General features: G+C 32.3%; 1 protein-coding gene across 1 annotated transcript in view; it reads left to right on the top strand.

The window, feature by feature from the left end:
• Positions 1 to 537: 537 nt before the first annotated feature.
• LOC129226216 (leukocyte receptor cluster member 1 homolog) overlaps positions 538 to 13,090 on the top strand; it is a 40,592-nt gene continuing 28,039 nt past the window's right edge. Inside the window, exons 1-3 of the mRNA XM_054860816.1 lie at positions 538 to 668; positions 831 to 930; positions 4,342 to 4,461. Coding sequence (XP_054716791.1) covers positions 646 to 668; positions 831 to 930; positions 4,342 to 4,461 — 243 coding nt within the window. The 5' untranslated portion in view covers positions 538 to 645. The remainder of the gene's footprint in view (positions 669 to 830; positions 931 to 4,341; positions 4,462 to 13,090) is intronic.

The raw sequence follows: 13,090 nt of genomic DNA, 5'->3' as shown, positions 1-13,090 counted from the left end.
AAGACACAACAATGCTGACGTCAACAAGGCCGCCAACCGTCACGAGTGAAATTTACCGCAGAAAGAACCTAAGCGACGGCGCTTGGGTTCTTTCTGGAATAAACGGATTATTTTCAAGGCTGCCAAATAGCATTGCTGACATGGAACATAGGTTATTTCTGCACTAAAAGATGTAATTACCTTTAAATTGTACAGTACCATCAAAAACACATTTTTTAATATTTTGTCGCTTAGGTGGTTTCTGAAATAAACGATTCATTTACAGAGCCATCTACAGTTACTTTCTTTTCCGACTTTGGTACAGCGTTACTGTAACTTTATTATGCGGCGCCAGAAAAAGGTTTTTTTTTTTGAAAATATTTTATACGTAAATTATAAACGCATTTTACGAACATCTTCTAAGTTGTATTAAAAACTTACAATCAAAAAGGTAGTAAAATAAAAAGAAGTGCCATGTTTAACGAGAGGAAAGCCTCTCTGAATCATGACTCTCTCTCTCTTTTCTCAGCGCGAACGCGCCGACTATAATATAGCTTTGTTTTTTTTCGTGAAAAGATCGGAGGGACTTCATTTAAATTTATTCAAGTTTCTGCGCAACATAATTAGAGTTGAATTGAAATTTTTTATGCATTTTGGACCTTAGATATGAATATTTTACCCAAGAAAAGGCAAATATCTGGGAGAAATTCCTCTTAAACTTTCTTATTAGTTCTTATCGAAAGCAATCATTCGTAGATTGTATTATTGTTCCTCTTTTTTTCTGTATTTCTGCTTCCCTCCCTCTCTTTTTGCTTTATCCAGAAGACTTTAATTATCTTGTTTATTCACAGGTGGCATGTTCGTACGAAACAGAACATCGAAAGAGTTCGGAGAGATGAAGCCAAAGCAGCTGAAGAAGAAAAAGAATTGCAGCGAAGAATCAGACTTGCTGTAAGTTACCAAAAAAAAAAAAAAAACGTCCGAAATCATGCATTCTTCTTGTAATTTTATAAATTTGTTTAAAATTTCAGCGAAAAAATTATTAGATTCAATGTTTATGTTATATAGAATTATACAAATGCTAATCAACCTATTCTTTGTGTTTCCTGACCTAATCGAGTTATTTAGTAGAACCCCCCCCCCCCCCAAGAGTACATGTAATGTACCAGACAGCCCGGTTATCCCATCCAGAGACTGCAGTGTAATTATTAGAACTTCGCAGTCTGGAACAGTGAACAACCAAGTTGGAGGTAGATGTCATCTCATTGAAGCTGAGAGGGCCTACAAACTGGTAAATGAAGTGAGTTTATCTCACCATCGAGTGTCCACAGCGTGTTGCTGTTCGACTCGTGAATTGAAGGCAAAGCTTGAGTATTTAGCTATAAGTTACTGTCCCTAAGGCAGAACTACATGCAATATTCCAGACAGCCTGATTATCCCATCCAGAGGCTGCAGTTACATTCTTATTAGAACTCCTCAGTCTGGAACAGTGAACAACCAAGTTGGAGGTAGATGTCATCTCATTGAAGCTGGGAGTGCCAACTAACAAGTAGATAAAGTGAATTTATCTCACCAGCGAGTGTCCGCAGCATGGTGTGGTTCCACTCATGAATTTAAGGCAAAGCTTGGGTATTCAGCAGCAAGTTATCATCCCTACTGCCTATTGTTAATTGCTTAGAAAGGGCTCTAATTAATTTAAACACCCTTTTTTCAATGGCATAAAAAATCTATAGTCTTCAGAATTGAGACTTTGTTGCACCAATGTCAAGGCTGATTAAAGTGAGAAACCAGCATTAAGTACAAATTCTCAAGAAAATACAGCATATGGCTATTTTAAGGCTACAATAGAGCCTCTTGATCAGTGCAAAAAACTCACCACACAATAAGAAAATTGTAAGAGAACTGAGTCAATGAAGAGGTTCCATTGTCGCCTTGAAATAGCTATATGCTATATTTTCTTGAAAATTTGTTTTATTTACGTTGACTTCTCATTTTCACTATATTCTGGCACAAAGCGTAGTTGATCATTTTTCATTCAATGTTAATGCTACTGAAGATGAAGCCTAGAGCAGTACAGAAAACAGAGAATGGAGAGCGTCTTTCTCCATTGATGTGCTTTTATCATTCAATGTGTTTTTATCCACACTCTTTCAATGTAGGTGTTACAAGGTGTATGTAAATGATATGGTCAAAAATAATTCAATATTTCTGCTGTATTTCATGTGCTGACAAGCTTAACTATTTAATTTTTCAAGTATTTTATTTTTTGAGCTGTAATCTAGAGAATTTGTTGAAAGTTGAAATTTTCAGGTTGCATATTTTACCCATCCGTAACTTACTCAGTGAACCTTTTTTTATTTTTAAATAATGTTCTGTAAGAAAGGTAACTTTAGGACACTTTTCCAAAGTTTTATTCAGTTCCTGTCTTTATTTTCAAAGTAAAAAAGCATTACAAATCATTTTATGTCAGCTGAGTACTCCTCTTACAAGAAATATCATAATGAATAACTCTAATTGCTATGGTATTTCACTAAAAAAAATAATTTGTGGGACTCTTACACAATTGATTGGGGTAATAATAGGAAAATGCTTTATCTTGTATTAAAAACAGTAGAAAACATGACTTAGTACAAATGTTATTCCCATATTATTATATAGATGCATTATCTGCACTACAAATAACAAGAGAAATGAGTTTATATCAATCCTAGAATATTATATGTAGTAGGTCATATGAACAATACATTCTACTTAATGGGTACAATTTTAGATTAGATACTATTTTACACTGTGCTTTGAAATGCTACTAGACAAGCATATTGTATAACTGATATTATTTAAACACTTTGTAAAGTTTGTGTTTTTGTCTACCTTAACTAAAAGATCGCTGTAAACTTGCAGCTCTTTAACTTTGAAAATTTCTCAGTCCCAAAGTTAACCTGTGAAAAAGTGAAAATTTTAAATGTGGAGGCTATAAAACTAATAACATGGTTACATCTAAATTAATTGCTTTAGGATGTATTTATCAATGTGTTCTTGAGGCACAAGGGAAAGTTTCACCAAAACAAGAATTTTTAAAAACAAATGGAGAGAATAATTTAGCTGTCACAACAAGTGCAATGAACTAGGGTTCTGATAGCTGCTGTTAGATAGCTGCACAATACAGGTCTACTCAACACACATGATTACATACTGAACCAAAACAGTGTGTCCTGTTGATGACGTCGTATATTATAATTACGATCATTTAAAAATTTATCAGAAGGTTGTCTTAGATTAAAAACATAAGGCCGCAGAATGAAAAAGCATATACAGTAGAACCCTGATTATTCGGATTAATTGGGATCCGACCCAATCCAGAATATTGAAAATCCGGATTATCCGGAGAATGAAAAAAAAATGAGATGAAACATACTTACTGAAAATTACCTCAAAAGGAAACACATAGAATTACACATGAACAGTACTTAATTATTATAAAGTCTGTAATTTTCTGCTGTGACAGTACTTAATTATTATAAAGTCTGTAATTTTCTGCTGTGACAGTTCAATTTTTTTCCCTATCGAGGTAAAAGAAAAAATGATTCAAAAGTTGAATTGCAAAGAAAAGGGAACTCAATCAACGACATAATATGGTCTTGCCCATTACAGGGTTGGACAAATTAATGTTATGGAAATTTAATGATCGCTCCTCAAATTAAAAAAAAAAAAGATCGATTCGGAATAAGTAAGTTCGAATTTGCGGGGTTTTACTGCATATGCATTTATATACATTATATGCATTTATTTCATGTATTTACATTATTTAGAAAAAGTCACTAAATATGCCATTATTCTTGGAATTAGAAATTAAAAGTCGAAGTTCTTTTTTTTCTTTGCTTCACGTAACTCGTAAACGCATTAGCGTCTGCAAGGATTCCCTGTATTGGTTAAAGCGTAATTGGACGGAAGGTTTTCCTGTCCGCTACATGTCCCACAGAGAACCCCATAGACTAAAAATTACCCACGGTTCCAAAATAAGCCACCCTGGCCCAAAGTTACCCTGTCTTACAGTAGCTTAAATCCTTGTTTTTTTTTTTAACACATTGATCTAGATATCGCTGATGCTTTAAATGCTCATTTTAATGAAAAACATGAAAATTTGTTTTAAATAGCGCTTCACTTGTAGAGTGAATATATTCCATTCCTCTTACATTACATTTTCATGATCAGTAGATGTCTGCTGTCTCTTCTTAAAATAAAATTTGATTGCCTTTTTGAATGAATTTTTGCATGTATTTTTCACTAAATATTCTTTAAGTTTTAAACATAAGTGACGATATATTTTAATTTTTTGATAATGTGAAATATTTTAAAAATCAGGAACAAGAAGCAAGAACTGATTTATTGAGGAAGAAAGCTAAAAGTTCAACTTCTGAAACTGAGCATGAATTCTCTCGTGATGACCATGTAAATTTTTTCAAGGAATTGGAAGAAGAAGGAGTAAGATATTTTCAAACTTTTTGTAAATTTTCTGTGTTATTTTCTTATTGTTTCTAGTTAAAACAAGTTGAAAGTCACACTAAAATTACTTTGAACTCACAATTCCAATTGTTCATGACCATATCTATATAAAAGCTAAGTACAGTAGAGTCTCAAAAATCCAAGGTGATTGGGGGGCTCTTGCTGCTTTGGATTATCCAGAAAATACTTCCAGATAAAAATTTTACTCTTTTCGGATGGCATAAGGAGGAGCACCTTTTACATCCTTTCACAAAGAAAAAGAGGTATCGTTAAAAATGTATCACTGAAATTCCAACATAAATTTTGCTATTTAGTTACCTCTAAACGAGTTTTGATTTTTTGAAATTATTTTTACAATGTCTGGTACATATTTTTGTGTGCGAATTTGTAGGCAACCAAACATGCGTTTGGCTGTGCCCGAATTCATTTGGATGAGTTTTGTCATTTATCTGCCATACGAAAGGGGGTGATAGAAGAGCCCAAGTGAGCATAGAACCACCCATTATTGTGTCCAATCCTTAACCGTAACCAAGTTATGGTTGATATAAGAAAAATGAGTAAAAACAAAATTCCGGGAAAACGACCAATTTTTGGGATTCCTGTAAGACCTACAGACAAAATAAGTACATTTTTGGAAAGAATAGACTAAATCCTACAAAATGGCACTTTTTGCATCAAGATAGTTGCATTTTACAGTGAGCTACAAGACTTGAAACATTGGACACACTCAGAATTGAAATGGTGCCAAAGTTTTCAATTGACATTTTCAAAAACAACTGTATAAGTTACAATCTGGAAAATCTACCAAAAACTAGCCCATTTCACTCGATTTCAGATGATACAACAACACATATTGGGCTTTAAGTTCAGTAGAAATTCAGGCTTGTGTTGAAACAGTAAAAATCTGCATTCGTTGAAAAGGAAAACCAGCAAAGAATCGCACTTTTCTGTTTAAAATTTTCTGTTTCACGTAAGCAAGTAGCTTTCTTTGTTTAAGAAAATTATATTTTTATATCAAAAAACTAGTTTTAACACTTTATTAAGTGGAAAAACACAAAAGATAAAAATAAGTAGAAGTAAAAGAAGCATTACTTTCCCGTACTTTTCACAAAAGGAAAATCAATCATAAGAAAGTTTCACTAACATCACAATGAATACATTTAATCAATCTTCAAAATTTACAATCGATGCTGCCATTGGTAGCCGCCACACCTGATACATGCCTTTGCCTTTCTGTGAACAGAAACAACCGTCGTTGCTCTAAGTGAAATTTCATTTCTTAGTTTCACTATTCTTCCATCAAGCCGGTTGCTCAATTCCTGCAAACTGGCTACTTCTGCTTTGTAAACTTCTTATTTTAAGAATCCCCAAACAATTTTTATTTTTTAAGAATGAAATATACTCAAATAATCATGCAATATAAAAGTGAAAGCAAGAATCAACAAAAAACCTATTGCTACGAAAATTTCCGGTAAAAGAAGAAAGAACAAGAGGAGGAGGAATGAGATGGATACAAAAAATATAGTATTTGCAGCTCAGTCAAAAAAAGGTTATATTTTCTAATTAATTTAAATTGTTTATCTTTTAATATTTTACATAACAGAAATTTAACTTTTCTCAAAAAAGAATGATAATAATGGAAAAAAATAACGAATATAAGCTTTTTATAGTAAACGATAATTTTAATACGTAATTATAACATAATTTGAAGTGAAAAGATTATTTTTTGTTAAGACAAATGAAGACATCACTCCCCGAAGGTCCCTTGTTCCTGTCACCGAGGTAACTTGCCCAGTTAAGACAAATGAGCACACCAACGTTCTTATAGCACCAGCTGTGAAAAAACATATACAAAATATTAAATAAATGTGTCCACTAAGATACACGGGAAGAATGCAAATGAGATTCGCCAATTTTTCCTAATATACTAGCGATCTAATGAATAAAAAGATATGTATGCACACCATAAAAAATCAAACTCAAAATGTCAATTTGTAGATAAATCTAATGCGGGATGGGAAATTATATTTAAAAAAAAAAGTAGAACACATAAAATAAATGTGCATTTAAACATCGTAAGATATGTTTCGATTAAAAATGCATGAACTGAAAAATTACCGGAAAGAAATCTTGTGATCTGTACTGAAAAAATGAGCAAAATGCAAGGTTGGCAAAAACCCAGGTTTTTTAAAAAAAGCCCATGGACCCAAGATGTTTTGGGTTTTTTTAAATAAAACCCAAAATAAAAAACCCAACCAAAGCTGGGTTTTTAAAAAGAAATGTGAGTTTTTTGTCTTTTTTTAGGTAAAATGTGGGTACTTGTAGCATATTGTAGCGTAAGTATATGGACAAAGCACAAAAATTGTCTTGGGATAAAAAAAAACTGGAAAATTCAGCGTTTTCTGAAGAAAAGTATGAAAGACAATGAAACCCAAGAATGGTGAAGTTTCAGATTTTTTAGTTTCCATGATTATCAACAGTTAAGGCAAGGTTACTTCTTGAGTGATAAAATCTATTGTTCGTTTTTAATTACTACATTTTTTTTTTTTTTGCATTTTACTTTATTGTATTTCATTTTGTTATGCAAAACTACTAACGTCAAGTAGTTTAAATCCCTTTTTACTGAATTCCAGCTCAATCAAGACATTTCTTTGAATTTTATGTTGCCTATTTTTCTATTTCTGTGTACAGAGTAAGAAATATTAAACTTTTTTGTAAGATAATGAAAATAATGTAAATCCTATTCTGTTTTCTGTCCGACCATTTGTAAAACCTGCCAATTTCTAAAAAAATATACCTTGTGTTTATTCGAGATTTGTGACGTGTTGGTTTGCAGAAAATAATTCAAATGAAAGCCTTTTAGCTAGAGTAGTTTCCTCTGTACAATATACAAATATGAGAAAATCAGACCTGACAGGACTTAGTCAAGATAATTTGAGTTATTTATTGACCAGTTAAAGAAAAAAGTAAAATATATTTATTTAAATTCTTTGCAGTATTTTTTTAATGCCGTTAACAGTTAAGAAATACTATTCAAGTTAAAAATTCATTTTTTATGTCCATTCTCTGTGGTCAAGAACAAATAAAAAAGAAGCTTAAATTGTAAAAGTATTTAAATTAATTAATTTTTTTAAAAACTTCTCAGAAAATTTAAAAAAACCCAAAAGTGGGCTAAATAATGGGTTTTTTGAATGGGTTTTTTCAAAAAAAAAAAACCCATTTGGTCCAACCCAGTTGGGTCCAATCCGGCCAACCCTGGCAAAATGAGGTTTCCATAATAGAATTGCATAGAAAGCAACCCTAGGAAGGCAGTGCCGTGATCAGTGAAAATGATGACTTTGCCTTGTATGTAGTGATGTGGATCGGGTCAATACCCAGTGGGTAGGTAAATATTTTTTGGGTATTTACCCAAGGCCTGGGTAAATACCCAAAAACTGGGTATTTTACAAAAAAAATGCAAAAAGTGAATGAGATATTTTTTTTTTAAATCTAAACATGAAATAATTTGTAAAACTGAAACATACAAATGTATTACAGTTTATAATATTTTTTATTGAAAGGCTTGATGAAATTATGAAAGAAACATATCGTGTGAAAAGAATCTTTCTTTTCAATCTCATAATTGGAGGAGTATGACAATTCAATGATGAACTCCAGGATTTCAAAATTACAATCTAGGTTAGTCATATCCAAAATGAAAAAAAAAAAAAAAAAGGAGCAGGAGGGATGTTTGGAAGAATAAACTGAGAAGTTATTAAGACTATGATATTATTTACTTATTTTATTGCTGTTTAGGTGATAATGGGCAAATATAGAAACAGTTTTCACATTAATAAACAAAAACAAATCAAAATATTGTTTTCCGTTGCCTTGCTCATTTGCACTTGCTCCCCAGTATTTCATGATTCAAACTATTTTTAATATATGCAATTAGTGATGTAGGGTGGGAAGGTAAATATTTTTTGTGTATTTATCCGAAGGCAGGGTAAATAAATCCCTTAGTAATTGCGCATTTTGCAAAAAAAAAAAAAGAAAAAAAAAAAGGGTGGGTGGTATCAAAAGGTGATGAATTTCTTTTTAAAACATAAACCATAAAATGGAAGATTAAAAATATAAAAAATTATATATTATAATTTTTTTTAATTAAAGGCTTAGCAAAATCTTATCAAAAAAAAAAAAAAAACTGTCAGAATTTAAAATGAACTATTCTAAAACTTAGATAGGATGACAGGAAAATTTAAAAGAGAATTTTGATATAGTTTTCCTGAATTTGTCTTTGCCGGTGGTAAGTGATTATTTCCACACCAGGCATTTTTATACATATTCATTACATTCTCTTCCCATTTTTTATCTTTTCAAAATTTGGCTGCCGCTTCAAAGTATGCATTTTTTGAATTTGTAATGCATTTGCCTAACTATCCATTTGTGTTGCTTTATAGTTCTGGTGCGAAAAAAACTTTGAGATTTCCAATGCTGATGAGTTCAATCTCAAAGCAGCTTTTCTTTGGCTTTGTTTATAATTTTTTTTTTATTCCTCTCCCTTTTTAAAATGTTTAATTCCTTTTTTGTTACTTGCCATTAGATATATGCAGAATACGCCTCAACACTTGAACTAGGTTTGGAGTAAATTTCTGCAAAAGATATAGGAAAATAAGCAGTAATAATAAATTGAGCGACATTTTGTTACATTTTGATGTCATGCAGGGACATATTACTGGGTTATAAAAGACAAGGACCTTAAAAAATTGATGTTTGCTTTTTTTTGTAACCAGTTAAGCTTTTTACTTTTTGTAGAATGTCTTTTTATATCTGAAATTTGGCTATCAACATTGATTAGGCATATCCGACACATCTAATGTGGATATCATATTAGATTGCTAAATTGTTTCACACAATTGTTCTTTAAATATGTGATCAAAATACAACTTTTGAGCAAAAATTTATTGTTTTGTATATGGTTGTTCATATATATGCACAGTGGAATACATACAGAAAAGTATTTTAGTTGAATATAAATTTTTTAAATAAATACCCGGGTAAATACCCATTTTGGGTATTTACCCGGGTATATACCCCTAAAAAAAACCCCGGGTATTTTACATCACTACTTGTACGCGATTTCTTTTGTTCTCTTGCGTGTTTGGACAGCCGGCATAAGGCATGGGGCAGGCCGATTGCACGTAGCCATGATTGGAGTCAGGTCTGGTGGTCTAGGTGGCTAAAGAATGATGCCCATATGACTAATAAATTGGGGATACTGTTCAGTTGGAAAATCTCGAACGGCATTTGAAGAATGTGTAGGTGCTCCATCTTGTTGGAAAACTATTTCTGCTCTCTCTGGAACAGGAATAGCATCAAGTAAGCCAGGCAAATGATGTTCGATGAACTCTAAATATGTGTTTCCTGTTAGACTACATCGAAACACATATGGACCAATCAAATGATCTCTGATTACACCAAACCAAACATTTAAGCTGAATCAAGTTTGGAACGATGAGCTTTGGATTAAAAAAGGACTATGTAGATCATACCTCCACTTGTTTTGCAAATTTATGAGGACCCCTCTTGTGAACAACGACTCATCTGTCCACAGTATGTTTCTTCGAAAATGGTATTCTTCAATGTCTCAGGCCAGTAGCCATCTAAAAAATGTTACTCACTTTTCTAAATCTGAATTGTGCAATTAGTGTATTATTGTGAAATGGTAAGGACCATACTTGTTTTGGTACAATGTTTTCATAACTTTACTTTGTGAAAGTCCACCTTCTCTAGCAATCATGCATGAACTCACACTTGGGTTTTCCACTACTCAGTCCAGCAGATACTCCTCAGCATCGACAAAACCGTGATCCTGGCCCCTCTCCTGGCTTCAAGAGAGCAGAAATCATTTTTCAACACGATGGTAACCCTGCTCATTTTAAAATTCCATTCAGGATTTTTCTGACTGAACACTATCCCCAAACGGATTGGTCCTATAAGTCTCATTCCTTAGCTACCTAAATCGCCAGACCTGACGCCAGTGGACTTCTTTGGGGATTCTTAAAATAAGAAGTATACAAAACAGAAGTGACCAGTTTGCAAGAATTACGCAACTGGCTGGATGGAGTAGTAATAAAACTAAGGATTGAAATTTTACTTTTGTCACACGACGGTTGTTTCTGTTTGCAAAAATTTAAGGGCATGTATCAGGTGTTGCTGCGACCAATTTCAGCATCTATTGTAAATTTTGAAGTACTCATTGATGTTAGTGTACCTTTTTAATTATTGATTTTTCCTTTGTATAAAGTATGTTAAAGTAATGCTTTTTTTATTTCTACTTATTGATATCTCATGTGTTTTTCCAAATGTTAAAACTATTATTTTGATATAAAAATATCATTTTCTTAAAAAAAGAAAGCAACATGCTTACATGAAACAGAAAATTTAAAACGGAAAAGCGCGACTCTTTGCTGGTTTTCCATTTTTAACGAATGCAGATTTTTACACTTTCAAACAAAAGCCTGAATTTCTGCTGAACTTGAAGCCCAGTATGATTTGTTGTTGTATTATCTGAAAACTAGTGACATAGATCAGTTTTTGGTAGATTTCCCACATTGTAGCTCATACAGTTGTTTTTAAAAGTGTCGATTGAAAACTTTGGCAAAATTTCAATTTTAAGTGTGTCCAAAGTTTCAAGTCTTATAGCTCGCTGTAAAATTCGACTATCTTTATGGAAGAAGTGTCATTTTGTAAGATTTAGTCTGCTCTTTCCAAATATGTACTTACTTTGTCTGTAAGCTTTATAGGAATCTCAGAAATTGCTCGTTTTCTCAGAATTTTTTTAATACTCATTTTCCTTATATCTACCATAACTCTGTTACGGTTAAGGATTGGACACCATAATGGGTGGTTGTATGCTTCGCTTGGGCTCTATCAACCCCTTTCATATGGCAGATTCGATCAAACTTACCTTGTATACTTGCAAGCGTATGTCTGCAACTCGCACAGAGCTTGATTACCGCAGGGTCATGCGGGACACAGGCCCCTGCTCTAAGATTTCATGGGGCCCAAAATCTCCTTAATTTATCATGCTAATTAAAAATAAATAATGATTTCACTTAGAATCTAGAATACAAGATGTCATTGATATTTTTGCAAAAGCAAAGACAAGGAAAAAATCTCTTTATTTGTTGATAAAAATTGTGTCAAATTGTGTCCCTATAATAAATACCTTTGATATTTACCGTAAACTGGCAAAGTTTAACCCCATCTTATATAATTATCGTATACTATATCTCTTCTACTTTTTAAACATTGTGATATGAGGTTACCACCAAATTTAGCATGGTTATGTTAATATGCAAGTATCAAAATATTTTATAGCTTCAGGAATAAGTGGAATAATAGGGGGCGGGGAGGTGGTAGACAAAATGAATTTCATACACAGTGTCTTCAAAAATCTTAGTCGGGACCTAGGGGCCCCTGAAATACAAATGAGCCCCATGTCCAATATCAGAAAGAAAAACAAAAAAACCTACAATGGGCCTACAGAACAAAAAAGTTAGAAACCTCTGATTTACAACAATTGGGACTGTAAGAATTGGGATATTAGCAACAAATTCAACTATAGCTTCTTAAGAGTTAAAAATAATTTAAAAATGCTTTTGACTTAACTGTTAGTCATGTTTTAGTAAATTCAGCTTAGTTGCCTGTTACCACCTCTTCCAATTTTGACCAGCAGACTCCCACTTTTCAGCCTAATCCTCCCACTCTCCTGCTTCACAGTTCATTTCTTCCAAGTTATTTTAAATTTTTATTCTAATAACTTTGCAACTTTTAACAATTGAGTTTTATGTTGATATTTGTGTAAAAGTCTGATCGTCCTTCACGGAAACTTACAATTTGAGTTCATGAAATTCATGTGTGATTGGTGACGATCACAGCACTAATCAAATTATTATATCTGATAAGATTTCTGTTTAATTTGTATCCTGAAATCAGCAACAAATTCAGTAGATTGAAGGCATTTACAATTTTAAAACTTTCACACCTCTTAATTTTCCATTCCCCATTGTTTTTCAAATCTTTTAGAAAAATGCAAAATCAAACTATATGAACTAGACTCTTGTATCCCGAGAGATTTCTTATCTTATCGTATTACCCTGCATCATCTGACATGCTGTAAAAAAGCGAGATTGACCAGCATGCTGGGAAATTCGAATTTTCCGGCATGCCGAATAGTTTGAAGTTTATTTTACAACAAAGCAAAAGTAAATTCCCCATTCAGTTCCAATCAGAAAGCAAACTACTGTAAGGAAAAATATAGGTAAGAAGTAACCTTCTTTCAAAAAAAAAAAAAAAAAAAATAGATTCCATATAATATGTGCTTGTTATTTATGGTAGGTCATTATTAATGGATTTAATTATATGCTAATAAAGTAATCAATTCAGAAGCAATTATCGTTGCTGCGATTTGTTCATATTTTTTAAAAATAAATCATTTTAGGTTCCTTTTGGAGAGGTAGGTTTAATTTTTATTTATTGAATAGCTATGGTAAATTCTTTAACACTGGTTTAAAGGCCTTAACTTACTGCTGAAATGTTTGCTTACTTAGTTTTAATTTAACTT

This window comes from Uloborus diversus, chromosome 7 (genome assembly GCF_026930045.1).
Source record: "Uloborus diversus isolate 005 chromosome 7, Udiv.v.3.1, whole genome shotgun sequence".
Lineage (NCBI taxonomy): Eukaryota > Metazoa > Arthropoda > Arachnida > Araneae > Uloboridae > Uloborus > Uloborus diversus.
The sequence above is the reverse complement of the archived record's forward strand: the minus strand, read 5'-3'. Positions and strand labels throughout refer to the sequence as shown.